At 38.3% G+C, this 16,200-nt stretch overlaps 1 protein-coding gene across 4 annotated transcripts in view; it reads left to right on the forward strand.

The window, feature by feature from the left end:
* Positions 1–16,200, forward strand: part of PARG (poly(ADP-ribose) glycohydrolase) — a 113,563-nt gene that overhangs the window by 21,660 nt on the left and 75,703 nt on the right. For 3 of the 4 annotated variants that reach the window (XM_067710227.1, XM_067710225.1, XM_067710228.1), the window contains exon 8: positions 12,840–12,890. The exons of the other annotated variant lie outside the window; for it this stretch is intronic. In XM_067710227.1, coding sequence (XP_067566328.1) covers positions 12,840–12,890 — 51 coding nt within the window. The remainder of the gene's footprint in view (positions 1–12,839; positions 12,891–16,200) is intronic. 4 annotated transcript variants of the gene reach the window in all.

The following is a 16,200-nucleotide window of genomic DNA, read 5'->3' on the forward strand; positions in this document are numbered from 1 at the left end:
CTTGTTACTTCATTTCCTGTGACATTACTGAAGATCAGTCTGTCCTCTAGGATTGCTGGTGGTAATCCAGAAGAAAGTGGTTGCTTAATTACATGGTCAGGAATCAAACATTAAGATTATTGTGAACACTTATTTTTGAGTTACAAATAAGGAAGAACCTGAAAATGTGAAAATGAAATTGACAGTGTTAACACCACCACTCTCTTTTTTCCAGTAGTGTTTTGATTGTTTCACAAAGTATCCGTGAGGCAGCATGATATAAGCAGTGGCTCTCAGATTTATTGTGTATCTGAATCCTGGAGGGCTTATTAAAAAGGTAGCTGCCGGGCTTCCCTGGTGGCGCAGTGGTTAAGAGTCCACCTGCCGATGCAGGGGACACAGGTTCGTGCCCCGGTCTGGGAAGATCCCACATGCCGCGGAGCAGCTAGGCCCGTGAGCCATGGCCGCTGAGCCTGCGCATCCGGAGCCTGTGCTCCGTAACGGGAGAGGCCACGACAGTGACAGGCCTGCGTACGGCAAAAAAAAAAAAAACAAAAACAAAAGGTAGCTGCCTACCATCCTCTCCAAGTTTTCTGATTCAGTGGGTCTGCGATGAGACCTGAGAGTTTGCATTTCTAATAGTTTCCTAGGTGGTGCTGCTGTTGGTTCAGAGACCATGCCTTGAGAACTGCTGGCGGAAAAAAGAGCATAGAATTAGAAATGAGTATTTTGTTTCTTAGTCTTTCTTAGGTTTGTAACTTTAGGTAAGCCACATGACCTCAGCGTTAGTTTCCTCATTTGTGAAATTGACAAAATAACCACTTTATGCATCTTGATGACATGTTTTAAAGATCTAGCTAGCTAACTAATGTATCTGAAATCACTTTTAAAATTCTGGAATGATAATCAAATATGTTGTTACTTTCTTACCTCTGTAAACAGTTTGTTTTGCCTCTTTTCAAGAAAAAGTTCTTTCTGTCATTAACATATCTGAATTGTAGGTATGTTGTAAAAATATAAGAAGTAAGACAATAAAAATTACTTGTGCTTTGGCTACCCCCAAACAATCACCTGAAACAACAATCTGTTTCAGGGCTTTGTATTCTCTTCTGGTTAATTTGTCTATTACTGCAGTAGTGCCACAATGTCTTAATGGCTATAGCTTCATAATAATTCTTGATGTCTGGTAAAACGAGCCTCTCCTCATCAGTCTTCTTACTCACAAGTGTACTGGCTATTCTTTATTCTTTCACGTAAATTTTAGAATCAGCCTGTTGGGGTCCATAAAAATCCTGTTGGACCCTTGAGTAGAACTGCATTAAATATGCAGATAAGTTGGAAAAGATTTTACATCTACATGACACTGTATGTTCCTCTCCATAAGGATGGTATGGGTCTTCATTTATTTAGGGTTTTCTTAGATCAGACAGGACCTTGTATTCCGGTATTTCTCTTGCTTGCTGTCGTGGAAGCCCTCATCATCTGTTTCTCCATAGCGTAACATGAGCTATGCCCCATAATTATACATTTCTGTATATTGTCTTAATTCAATTGCTCAATTACTCTTAGGTTCCCTGGCATTTACCCCATTTGTGTTTGATTGCTGGCAGAGCCAAGGCACACCCACTGTCTTGGCCGTTGCCATATGCTTTAGGGAAAGATGTGAGATTTGAGCATAAAAGCACTTTGTCCCTTGCCTGATGGGAGCTGTTGGGAAGTTCTTTAGCTTTTCTGAGCCTCAGTTTTCTTCCCATAAAATGGGATTAACAGTAGCTACCTTGGAGTATGATATTCTGATAATTAGTGGCTTCTTGTGGTTCTTTCTCTCAAGACTCCAAACAGGAGGGAACAGGAGCAACCCAGACAGGCCTTGTTCCATCTGTCCATCAGCAGTCGCCGTAGGGCAAGAGCTGGAGGGAAGGTGTATTAGTCAGGGAAACAGCACCAATGGGAGAGAGATACATCTATATATCTATATCTATATATCTATCATCTGTATATATATGTGGGGGAGAGAGAGAGGAAGATTTTAAGGAGGAATTGGTTCACACAATTATGGGGGCTGGCAAGTCTAAAATCTGCAGGGTGGGCTGGCAGACTGGAGACCCAGGGATGAGCTGGTGTTGCAGATGATGTCCAAAGGCAGCCTGCTGGCAGAATTCTCTCTTGCTGAGGTAGGTCAGCCTTTCGTTCTGTCCAGGCCTTCAACTGATTGGATGAGGCCCATCCACCTTATGGAGGGCAGTCTGCCTTACTAAGAGTCCGTTGATTTAAATGTAAATCTCATCTATTGATTTAAATGTAAAACATCCTCACAGAAACATCCAGGATGATGTCTCATCAAATATCTGGCCACTGGGGCCCAGCCAGGTTGAAACAAAATGAACCATCACACAGGGGCTTTGGAAATCTCTTTCTTGTAGCACTTCTCCCTCTTCTTCTGTAATTACATTGTTTGAACATACGTAAACATCAGGAAGATTTGCAATGTGCCTCCACATCCATTCCACAGAGATAGGATTCTAGAGTGGTTAGGAGCACAGATAGGGGTCCACATGGCCTGGGTTTGGATCCTGGGTGGGTAACCTGAGGCATCCTCTCAGCGCATCGGTTTCCCCATTGGGAAATGGGGGTAAATAGTACATTTCCCTCACAGAGTTGTAGTGAGGGTTAAATGATGTAATGTATGCAAAGCATAGATCAGTGCCTGACACCTGGCCATTTTTATCCCTCACCTTCTAGAGTTAATACATTTAAACATCATGATACGATATGTTTCTGCCAAAAATTTTAATGAAAAATACTATATATAGTTAAAACCTCCTTTGTTTCTCTCTGCAAGTTCTTTTCCCTTTCTCCTTCACTGAAGGCAGCATTGTCCTAAGTGTGGCATCTGATTTGGCAGTTATTTTTTTTCTACATTTTAACTACATATCCATTAACAAGAGATAGCAGTGTTTTCTGCGTTTCAAATGATGGAATATGGTATCATAGTGTACATAATATTCTGTAACTTGCCTTATTTTTACTCAGCAGTATGTTGTTGGGATCTAACGATTCTGAATATATACAGAATTGTCTCATTTTAATGCTGATTAGATTCCTTGTATGAATAGCTTACCTTCCTGTGCTGGTACTGCTGGATGTTGGGGAGTTTCTAATGTTTTGCTGTCGTAAGCAGTGCTGTGATGGACACAGCCTATGGCTGTCTTTGTGCCCTTGTGATAGGCTGCAGGGTAGGGCAGGCATGTTGGAGGTTCCCTGGGTATCGACAAAGAACTCTCCAAGATAGTTAGTTGTACTTTATTTTTCACACCCTGGCCAATGCTTGATTGATATTGTCAGGCTTTAAAATCTTTGCCTGTCAGATGGCTTTTTTTTTAATTAAAAACAATTTTTTTAACGTCTTTATTGGAGTAAAATTGCTTTACAATTGTGTGTTAGTTTCTGCTTTATAACAAAGTGAATCAGCTATACATATACATATATCCCCATATCTCCTCCCTCTTGCATCTCCCTCCCACCCTCCCTATCCCATCCCTCTAGGTGGTCACAAAGCACCCAGCTGATCTCCCTGTGCTATGCAGCTGCTTCCCACTAGCTATCCATTTTACATTTGGTAGTATATATTGCCACTCTCTCACTTCGTCCCAGTTTACCCTTCCCCCTCCCCATGTCCTCAAGTCCATTCTCTACGTCTGGTGGTGTCTTGCGAAGCACAGAGGTTTTTAATTTTGATGAAGCCTAAATTAATTTTTTCTGTTTTTGGTGTCATATCTAAGAAGCTAATCCAAGGTTGCAAACATTTACTCCTGTGTTTTCTTCTAAGAATTTTATGGTTTTAGCTCTTACTTTTAGGTTCATGACTTATTTTGAATTGATTTTTGTATATGGTGTGAATTAGGGGTCAATTTTATTTTTTTGCTTGTGAATAGCCATTTTGTGTTAATTTTCACATTCGATGTGAGATAGAGGTCTGATTTCATTATTTTTCATGTGGATGGATATCAGGTTGTCCCAGCACCATTTGTGGAAAAGACTTCTATCCGTATTGAATTGTCTTGGCACCCTGCAAAAACCAATTGACCATACATGTGAGGGTTTATTTCTGGCCTCTCAATTCTATTCCACTGCTCTATATGTCTTTATGCCACTTCCACACAATCTTGACTACTGTAGCTTTGTAATAAGTTTTAAATTGGAAAATATGAGTCCTCCAGCTTTGTTCTTTTTCTAATTTGTTTTGGCAGTTTTGGATCTTTTGTGCTTTCATGTGAATTTTAGGGTCAGCTTATTAATTTCTGAAAAAAGTTAGCTGTGAAGGGTAATTTCTATAATCATATTAATAGAATCCATACTAATTCTGCATCTTGAGGCAGGACCAGTCAATTTCAGGGTTACCTTATTGCGCTTTTGAACCATATGATGTTTAAAGGTAGGCATAAAATAATGGAAGCCTTATGGCTATGTCAGAATATCTTTGTATCTAGATGTCTTTCACTCTTAAAGAGATGTAATTTTTGATGCAATGAAAAGTTGACCAAACTGATAAAATCTTTGTCACTTAAGTTATAGTATATAGATGGTCTGTTTGCGTTTTGTAATGTTCGTGCCTTAAACTAGTTACAGTTGTTAATTTGGGTAGGTACATTTGATACCTTGTGATGGCAGTAAAACACGCCATTGGTTAAAATACCCCTGTCACCTTGCTATGAGGTAAAGTAGTCGATTTTTCCTCTCTTCTTAATCACTCTACTCAGACAGGACCTTGTTTCCCTTTTATCTAGTGACCTTGCCCAGAAACATTCCTGTAAGAGTAATATATAGCAAGTTTTGGTGTGTTTAGTGTAGATCATAAATATGAGGTGATTACCAAGGTGCTGATGATAGTTTTACAGTTCTCTAGAGAGAGGAGTCATTGCATTTTTGACCTTCTGATTTTTATTTACTTTGTAAACATACGGGAGGTTGGGGGAGTCCTCACAATTGTACCAAATATTCATTTCTTATTGTTTTCTTTAAGTTTTTGTCTCTCTCTATATATTTTTTATAGTTATATCTAGATATAAAAGTATATTTAAAATATTTTATGATATATTATAAAGCTGTGTTACATAGCTTCATCATTTTTAGTCTTAATGGTTGCATAATATTCCATCAAATGATATGTCATTTGCTTAGCCATTCCAGTGTTAGAGATTTAAGGAAGTCTCTTTGTGTAAAGCATGTCTAGAGATTTAAGGGTGTTCGTCCCTATGACTGTCTGTTGTTTGTGCATTGTCAATGTACTTAACAGTAGACCTTGGATATTTAATACAGTTGTGTGTTTTTCTGTCCTTCAAACTTCCAAAGGTATTAATATAGAACTTTACCATGTCACAGCCCACAGGGATAACATTGCCCAGGATTGCAGGAGTTATTGAGAAGTAAGTATTAGATACATATGTGGTGGGATTGGAGGAGTAAAAACAGATCTTTAGTGCAAGGGAAGCAGTTGTTTGGCTAGGTTTTAAATTATAAGTGAATTCTATTTGCTTTGTATTGTCTGTGTCCACATTTTGGAGTAAGAATGCTTCTTTTAAAAGGGCTCTTAAATGTTGCTTTTAACAGTATTTGGGAATTCTTTACTTAAATGTCACACCCAGCTCTGAGTAACTTGTTTTGCTAAAGAAAAAAATGAAGTTTAAATTTAATATCATATCAATTTTAATATTTTACAGTTAAGTTGATTTTGGGGCTGTTAACATTTATCTCCTTAAAACTTTGCTTTGGCTGGTTCTGTGAGTAATAGGTTTTGTAACCCATACTACTTTAGAACAGGAGGTGTTCATATCAACAGTCATTTAGTGTGGTTCCATGTTACAGTCATTACCTAAATGCTAGTATTGAGAGCAAGAAGTAAGAGACCCAGAATCCTGGTGATCTTTTGAGCATCCTTATTTAGGATAAAAGCAAGGAGTACTGCCTAAGCTTTTTAAAAAATTTTTTCAGAGACCAGCAAAGATCACAGAAATCAACCTGTTATTTTGTAAATCATAGTTAAATATTTAGGTGCTACTGAGTTGAAATGGCCATTATTTAGTGTTTTTTGCATCTTGAATGCTAATATTAGTTTTCCTCCCTGCCAGCTGTTGGAAGTGCTAGGAACAAATAATCTGTGTTTTATGGCCCTCCTGGGTGGTGTTCCACAAAATTAAATTCAAACACTTCTATAATTCGTATTCTAACTGAATCGATATACTTACTGCTGACATTTTTCACAGGAAAGTTTAACAGAATGTCCTATATATTAAGAAAGTTTCTCTATTAATACATTTTAGACATATTTTAAATACTTCCCTCTTACAACAACTGTGGCACTATTTCTTTTCATTCTCAGTGAACTAACTTGTGAAATTTACATAGCACATTATGGCCATAGTGATGGAAGAGGGGTGTGGGGATGGCGTATGTTAAGAGTGGTTACTTCTGTTTCTGTGATCCTGGCTTCTATTTCTGGACTTGGATGCTAGTTAAAAAATGGATGTTTGCCTTATAATTATTCATTAGGCCATCCATATATATTTTGTGTACTTTTTGAACATTTATTTCACAATAAATGTAATTGTCAAAATAAAGAACTTTAAATTCTAAAACTGGTTTGTATAGTGAACTTTTTCAGTAAATGGAATAGTTGTTGAAAGGAAACCTAAGGTTTTTGGTGACTATTTCATCTTCCTTTCCATGTTTAGTTTTATGTCTGGAATAGAAAAGATAGGAATGAGTAGGTCTCTTATTTCCTCACTTATGTTAGTTAGTTTATCCATAAAGGCTTTCATAAATACCAAAATCAGGTATTTTGTTTTTGTTGTTGTTTTATTTTTACATCTGTGATTGCTAAAAGTGGAGAGGGAGATAGGAGTACAGGAATGGGAGATCATTTAAAATAAAAAATGGAAAAATTTAAACTTCAAAGTTCAAAGGTTTTATTGTTGTGGTTAGGCTAGAAATATATTCCTCTTTGGAAGCCACTATTTTTTTTTTTAATAAATACAGCATGAAATTTATACCTCAAGTCATACGTACACAGTAAATTCTTTATGGCAACTCGGTAATTGTGCATCTCTTGCCTTTGCTGTAGTTATTAAAATATTGAGTATGTATTGTCCTGTCTGCTCGTGTCCTATGACTTGTCAGAGAAAGGTTGTGTAAAGCCTCTTTTCCTGTAAATGAGGATGTGTAAATCTATCAATAATGAACTTGCATTCTTGCTTATGTACTACTTAATTTTAAAAGGTAAATAGGTGTCGTATTGAGTTTTGAAGGATGTGCACTAAGTGGAGCAAACTATTATGCCTAAGTCATCTTTTCCTTCAGAGTTCTTTTTGTGTAGTTTTACATTTAAAAAACAGGTATATCAGAATTCTTTGTCCCAAAAATTGAGACGTGTGCTGTTATAGCCATGTTTAACTAAAATGACATTTTTGAACTCACGTGACCATGAGAAACCTTAAAAATTATCATTATTGACAGAACAACAATAGAAACTCAGGGAAAACAAATATAAGCTTGTATTAAAATGGATTACCGAGAAAGTTATCTCACATATATAAAGTAATGGCTAGATGGAATTGTTTTGACTTATATCTTTATTATGGGATAAAAAGTTAAAATATAATATATTGAAATTATTAGGCAAAAATCATAGTGTAAGTCACCTGTCATTAAGTAGCATAAAATGCAATAGTTGTATGTTTATGCATCACTTGGGCGTCATATGTGCATTCATACGTAAGTGGTGTCTTTCAGACTTCCTGGCTTTCTGGTGCGTGCCATAGTATTATGGGCAGCTTATCTAATAATAACTATATCGAATGTACTTAGTACTTTTTTGTATGTTAAAATATTTTTTAAAATTTATTTATTTTTATTTTATTTTTGGCTGCACTAGGTCTTCGTTGCTGTATCTGGGCTTTTCTCTAGTTGAGGCAAGCGGGGGCTACTCTTTGCTGCAGTGCACTGGCTTCTCACTGCAGTAGCTTCTCTTGTTGCAGAGCACGGGCTCTAGGTGTGCAGGTTCTAGGTGCTCTTAACCACAGTGGTTAAGAATCCGCCTGCCAATGTAGGGGACACGGGTTCGGTCCCTGGTCCGGGAAGATCCCACATGCCGCGGAGCAACTAAGCCCATGCGCCACAACTACTGAGCCTGTGCTCTAGAGCAGGCAAGCCACAACTACTGAGCCACGCGCCACAGCTACTGAAGTCCTCGCGCACCACAGAAGAAGAAACCCGCATACCACAATGAAGAGTAGCTCCTGCTTGCAGCAACTAGAGAAAGCCCATGTGCAGTAACGAAGACCCAACACAGCCAAAAAATATATATACACACACATATATATAAGAAAAAAATTTTAGAACAAAAATATTATAGGATTTTTTTCTTTTTTCTCTCTCCATTCCCTCACCCCTACCCCCACCCCCACCCCACCCCCCATCACCACAATCTCTATAAATGTTTCATGGAACATTAGTGTTTTTTAGACTAGTTTTGGAAAAGCTGAGGTAAGGCAACATGTTGTTAACCACTGTTTCAAATCAGAACAAATGTCATTAACCAATAACCAGTAAAAATTGTGGGCTTTCACAATAGCCTTTTTTTTTTTTAATAGTGCAGAAGTAAGTTTCTGAATGTATATAAACACATTACTCCTTAGCTTCCAGTTCCAAGTGGAATTCTTCATAACGAATCTATTTCTGGACGTTTCTTCAAAACTTAAACGATTTAAAGTATCCTTGTTAGTTTTGTCATAAAGAGCCTGTAGCAAATTCCTAATCAAATGAAAGCAGCCTTGAATGTTTCACAAGACTACAGCTAATGTCTTTATTCCTCTAGCTTTCGAACCTCTGATTTGGAGTTCAGTGGAAATTTAACCTTTTTGGACTTTTTCCCTTAGTGACTCACAGTCTCTAGAATCAATAAGGTCTGCATTGCTTTTACAGCTTGACTTGATTTAATTCATGAGAACTGCAGGAGCCAAAAGAAAGCTAATCAGAGTCAGCAAAATATTAAATTTTAGATTTGTGTGAAATATGTGGACTTCCTCCTTGGTTTGGTTAATGTATCCTTTGGGTTGGAGCATATGTTGAGGGTCTCATTCATGATTTATTTTAAATAGTGCACCTCTCATAGAATTAATTGCTCCAATTGGAACTAGGCACCTTGCTTTATAAACTTGCTGAGGTATAATGGATAATTAGTCTCAGTTGAGCCCTCTATGCACTAGATCATTGATGAAATTAGAGTTGTTATTATGTGTTTGTGAAACACTGTGTTGTATTTATGTGTGTGGAGGACAAGGAGGATGGAAATTATAGACATCCAAAAGTGAAAATTTATTTAGTAGAATTCCTCCTGTATTCTAATGATGAAATTAATCTAGTACATTAATGTCCTGTAACTCCAACCCTACCTACTCTGTTCAAATAGCTATGGAAGCCATCACTTTTAAATGTTGCTGTGTCATTGATTTCATTATCTAGAAATCTACTCTGTTGGAGGGGTGATAATAATTTCATGTTCTAATCTCTCCTGTGATTTATATCTCTATCAACTAGCTCTGAGCTGTTTTCTTTTTTTCGATGCAATTTGACACCATACCTTGATTTATAAATCCTGTTAGATTACTTCTCAGATTATTTACTCATCTTATGCTCCTAGTCATTAAAAATAAATTCTGTATTCCTTTTGGTTAAGCTCCTCGTAACACTTTTATCCACATATAAGATCTCATATTTAACACTAGAAGGATTTTCGTAGTATATATTACCTGAAGATAAAAATAGTAAGAGGAAATAAAAACAATATAAATCTGTTTTTCAAATTTATATACTGTTTCCATGTGTAGCCTGTATAAACAGTGCAGTAAACTCGGTAGGACTGAGCCAATAGCTCTTTCCACATTTTACTTTTGGTACTAATTGTGAAAAATACTCATCCATGATTTATTGCTATGGTAATGACAAGTAATGATTAACTGCACGGGGCAGTCAGATTCTAAGCTGTCAGAGCAATTATTCTTTACAGTGTTAAAGAAGTTTTTAGTAAGCCGAGTGGCATAGTACCTTGTTGCCTCAGTTGCTCTTTGATTACATGAAAAGCACTACAAAAACATTTTCTGCAAGAAGAACCATTTCCAGCATAGTGAAATATGGAATATTTTCAAATGTACTCCCAAGCTATGCTATTGGTCTAATCTGCCTTAGCCCTGGGAAGCCCAGCTTAGATATAAACAAGGTGTCTTAATCCATTCAGGCTGTTTTAACAGAATAGACTGGGTGGTTGATTTATTTCTCACAGTTCTGGACACTGGCAAGTTCAAGATCAAGGTGTTGGCAGATTCAGTGTCTGGTGAGGACCTGCTTCCTGATTCATAGATGGCTGTCTTCTTGCTGGGTCCTCACAAGGTAGAAGGAGCAAGAAAGCTCTCTGAGGTCTCTTTTATAAGGGCACTAAATCCCATTTAAGATGGCCTCACCTTCATGACCTAATCACCCCAAGGTCCCACCTCCAAATACTACCACATTGGAGGAATAGGTTTCAGCATACGAATTTTGGGGGGACAAAACATTCTATCTATAGAACCAGAGCATCTTCTTCCATTGGGAGTGGAATTTAAAAGTCCTTACTGTCACAGCACACTGGGTTGAGCAGCCGTATAAATAGCCTCTTTCCCCATGGTTGACTTTTGGCTCCTTTTTTAACCCTTTCCTTTTTCTTGGCCGACTGCTTAAGCTGCAGACCATTTCATCTTCACGTCACATGCAAACCCTTATCCATTCCAGGCTTAACCCTGTCTCCTCCTGGACTTACCCCTTCTACAAAGTTCGCCTTGTAGATAATCTCCTCAGTGTTTGATGCGACATCCTACTTGGTTATCTGTGGTAGAGATAGTGGTGGTGCTTATTATTGACATCTTTACTATGTACTAAGTACAGTGTAAGCAGTATATTTTATCTCATTTGATTCTCACAAATACCCCATTATATAGACACTGTATTTTACAAATGAACAACTAAAAATTCAAGGCTTAGAGAGTTTAAGTAGTTTGTTCAAGTGATGAAGCCAGGATTTTAACCCAGGTGCCACTCACTCCAGAGTCTTAGCTCTTAATGACTATAATCGGTTGTGGTAGTTCTCATCAGTGAGTTATTCTGCTTCCCAGGGGACCTTTGGCAAGGTCTGGAGACATTTTAGATTCTCACAACTGGGGGAGAAGTGCTACTGGCTTCTGGTGGGTAGAGGGCATGGATGCCACTAAACATCCTACAATGAACAGGATGACACTCGCGGTGACAAAGAATTATGCAACCCAAAAGGTCAGTAGTGCCTAGATCAAGTAACCCTGCTCTTCTGCAGTGGTTCTCGAGGTTTGGTCCCTGATCCAGCAGCATCACCTGGGAACTTGTTAGAAATGTAAATTCTCCTGCCCTACCCTGAACCTTGCAAATTAGAAACTCTGGGGGTGAGGCCCAGCCATCTTTGCTTTAACAATCCCCTAGCTAATTCTGATAGATGTGAAAGTTTGAGAACTGCTCTACTGTACCATCTTTCTCAAACCTCTCCTTGAAGAGTGCCTGTTCCTCAACTTTTTACCTTGGCTAAAGGAGCTTTTCCTATTGGCAGTTTTTCCTTCTCAAGTAGAACTTGCTGGAATGAAGAGGAGGAGTTGTTTTTCTCCTCAGCCCCCACTGCTGATTCCTGTCCATTGTTGAATTGTTTGGCCATGACCTAGATCTGTGAAAACCCAGGCTGATACCTGTAGAGCTGGGCTGAGGTGGGTCTCCTCTTATCTGTGCCCTGTGGTGCATGCCATCAGAGCTAGCCTTTGACTTAGCACCTCGAGAGGAACATACTGTCAGTCAAACATACTGCCAAACATTAGGTCAGCTGGAAATGATTCAGTTAAGGGACAGAATTGTCCTAGAAACCAATTAACTAAATCTAGGGAGGCCTGAAAAGGTCAAAGATTTGAATTATAAGTAGAAAGAAGAGGAGCCTGGGAAAAATCCTCTTAAAAAAAGGTGGCTTTAGTGGCCTATGGCCTTAGATCTGGCATCATTAAAAGCACTGACTTAGGGAGGGTACCTACCAACATCCAACAGCCTTTGTTCGGTTGATAATCATGTTGATGACCTATGAACTAGTCTGACTCAAACCTATATGTGAGACTCTCTACTGTATTAACCTATGATCACAAATTGGATCTGGTTATGCCCTGGGCCAGCTCCTTCTCTAACATCATTAACTCTGCATTTCTTTCCTACCATAGCCTCCTAGTTTTCTACTCACTTATTCCTATAGCACTTTCTGTTTTTAAGGCTACTGCTTCCATCCCTTTTCTTTTGGGCCACTGTTTTCCAGGTTGTGTTGTTCTAATACTTTTAAATAAAGGGTTGAATGGTCAAGTTAGTTTGCTACACGTTATGTCCTCCTACTGGGAATAGTTCTGAGGAGTCTTATAGTGAAGAAATCTGCTTAGTTTTGGTTAACTAAACATTTTCCCCAAACTTATTTATAAACAAAGCCTCCTTCTGTGTAACGGCTTATGATTTCCCTCGTAGGTAATGTCCCATGGAACACACCTTGCAAAACAGTTGTAATCTATTGGCTTTTTCCTGCCTTCCTATCTTTTCCTGCCCAGCCTGGTACCTGCACATTTGACCCTTGAACAACATGGGTTTGAACTGCGTGGGTCCACTGATACGTGTATTTTTTTCAATAGTAAGTACTACAGTGCTGCGCGATCAACAGTTGGTAGAATCTGAAGGAATTAGCGGTGGGGGCTGAGGAGAATAACAGCTCCTCCTCTTCATTCTAAGAGGTTCTACTTGAGAAGGAAGAACTGCCGAGAGGAAAAACTCCTTCAGGCAAGGTAAAAAGTTGAGGGACAGGTACTATTCCAGAACCATGGATATGGGGGAACCGTGGATACACAGGGCCAAGTATAAATTATATGCAGGTTTTCGGCTGTGCAGAGGGTCGGTGCCTCTAACTCCTGTGTTGTTCAAGGGTCAACTGTAGTCTGCCTTTTAAATCTAGTTACTCCTTGGCATTTAACATAGTGCCAAGAGCTTTAAATACCACTTAATGCTGGGCACACTCAAATCTTTATCTTAAGCTCCTTCTCTCTGTCAGCTTCTTATATTAAGACATAATAAATTTACTTCCTAAACACTTCTTGAGGCTCACCTCTATTTCTGTTATACTTGTCTAATCCATGCTGTCATCATGACTCAGATGGTATATTGCAGCAGTCATCCAGCTGACCCCCATGTTCAGTGGTGCTCCCTTCAAATCCATCCTTCATGCTCCTCACCCACAGTGAGCTATCTGAAGCATATATCTTCAAACCCTATGTGGCACCTCATCTATTTTCAGTTCTGTTGGATGATGTTTATGGTATTCCCTGGCCTTGCCTCTACCCATTTCTCCAGCATCACTTGATACTGAGCTTCTCCATAACTGATATTCTAATGACTGAATTCCTAAAGGTTCTCTGGCATGCTGTTGGCTTGTTCTTAATCCATCCTTCCAGACTTAGCTCAGTCTTTATCTCCTCTGGGAACTCTTTTCTGTCCTCCCAGCCTCTACTAAAGACTCCACTCTGTGCTCACAGTAGTACCTGTGCCTGCCTCCATGCGCTTGCCACATAATGCATGATCTTTCTATAAAATGTCTGCATCCTTCATGAGGCTGAACCTCTCCAGGGCATCTTAGTGTTTTCTAGCTTATGGCTGGTGCTCAGTAAGTGTTTCTTGAACTAACTTCAGTATACTTAAGGAGAGTAGATCAGCACACAGAAATGTGGGTCTTAAGCCACAGCCTCTTACTGAAAGATTTAGGAATTATTTGTGTAAAGTGACAGTTGACCATTTGAGATTGGCAGTTGGTAGAGAGAAAAGATGAGGCATGTACACATAACCCTTATGTCTGTTTATATGGCATTTTTACCCTAAAAAGTAGTACGTTTCTGGAGGACAGAGACCTCGCTTTGCGTTGTTTACCTTTATTTATTTAAACACAGTGCGCATATTGAGCACTGTGTTTATTCCTCACAGTGCTCAATATGACATCCTGGGCAAAGTGGACACTCAATATATGCTTGAACTAAATGTCAACATACTACTAACAATATGCCTAACTTGAGTTAAGTATAAAGTAGAGGCTGGATCAATTGGGCTGTTCTCTTTCTTGGATTTCTGAGCTTAGCTAATTCACAGTGCAGGGGCTTGTTTACCTGTTTATTCTCTCTATGTGAGAAAAGAATGAATGCCCCAGATGATAAATTGAACCTGAGCTCGTAATCCGTTTTATTTGATGTAGCTAACTGGTGTACCAGTCGTCACATGTCTTAAAGCCAAAAATTATTTCAAAAGGGATATTTTACCATTTCAAACTCATCTGTATTTTCAAATGAATTGCAGTTACCAAAAAGTAATCCAATGCAATGGAATAAAATTAGGTGCATTTAAGAATCCCCAGACAAAATGGTGCAGGTCCAATTATATGTATTTGCACCATCCAGCTGTACATGTGTCTGGGAACCTTTGGCTCTTCCTTGAATTGCTCTGGTGACTATTTCTATTTCATTGGAGTGGAGTAAAGAGTAGGACTAGATTTGTGTTGTCCAAACAATAAGCCAATAGCGATATGTGGCTATTTACATGGAAATTAATTAAAATGAAATAAAATTTGAAATGCAGCTGCTCAGTCACACAGGCCACATTTCACATGCTCAGTCAACACATGTGGCTGGTGGCTACCGTCTTGGACAGTGTAGAAAGTTCTGTTCTGCCCTGGATGAGATCATCTCTAAGGTTTCTTCTGCATCAGACATCTTGCTAGTCCTGCTACCTAGGAGCTGGTACTGGTCAGATCTCCTCACAGGGAACTTCAGAGATTTCCCAACATTCTTTGATCACATTTTGAATTTTTTCTAGATTGGATGTTACCTGTAATAATAGAGTTGCTGAGTAGAACTTGGTCAATTTCTTAAAAAGATATTTTCATTGTAATGGTATTTGTGGGGTTTTCCCCCCCTCCCCAAAGTCTGCCACCGGGGGGTGCCCTCAAACCTTTTGGGAAATATGTTTGTTTCAGCCTTATTAATAAGAGTGAAGTTTGGACTATAATATTGACTATTCATACTGGATAATTTAAGAATTAAATTAAGAATTAAGTGTTATAATATGTAGGTATGCACATTACTTGATTCGCATGGCAAATTACTTTCCTAGTGGTGTGAGTGCGAGAAGCTGTCATTGAACTATCTTAAAAATTAGGTAAAAGTAAAAATAAGTAATTTTAAAGTATTTCTTATAGTTCAAAAATATTTTTATTAAATTTAAAACTGTTAACTATAGTAAAAGAATGAAGTTATTGTTCACTTATATTTCTCAGACAAATTAAGTCCATTTTGCTTCCAGGATGAGAAAACTTCCATTAACCATTAGCTATTTCTCTGAAATCTTGTCATGCTGAGTTTGATTGCCTGTCTATAAAAGATGGATAATAGTGTGACTATATGGTATTGAAAATATCTGTTGGCTTGTGTGTAATAGCATTGTGGTTTGGTGCTGTTTGCTAGAGTGATTGATGGTTATGGCCATGTAGTCATACAGTAATAGGAGTGAGAGATGAGAAAGACCCATCAGAGCATCTTGTGCTAGTCTGAGATCATTCCCTAAAGAATAATCATTTACCATGACGGTATTGAGAAGTAAATTCTTCTAGGAGACAGAGGATAATAAGGGTGTGTTATTATGTTTTATCCTTCTAAGGCAAAAATAATTTGTGCATTTTATTATTAGCATGAAAAAAGATAATGATTACTGTTTAGAGAAGAGCTTCCTTCATGTGTCATAAACCTACACAATTTTGTTCTTCATGTTTAATCTAATGAAATTTGTATAGGAAATAGTGTGACTGGTTTTGATTAGAGGCATATTTTGTTTCAAGAACTGGATGATGATATTCTTCCTAAAGTGATTGTGTTCCCAAATTAGTTGTCACTTATTTGGGTTTTGGAGTATATGATGGTGAAATTTCCACACCCATCTACGAAAGTCTGTGAATTTTAAGCCACTAATGGCTTGTTTCCTGAAGTGAGAAACTAGTTCATAGTTCTGTCCTGAGAAACAGAACAAGGATTGGGAGAGTGGAAGTGGAGTTGAGGTAACCTG

This window comes from Pseudorca crassidens, chromosome 16 (genome assembly GCF_039906515.1).
Source record: "Pseudorca crassidens isolate mPseCra1 chromosome 16, mPseCra1.hap1, whole genome shotgun sequence".
NCBI lineage: Eukaryota > Metazoa > Chordata > Mammalia > Artiodactyla > Delphinidae > Pseudorca > Pseudorca crassidens.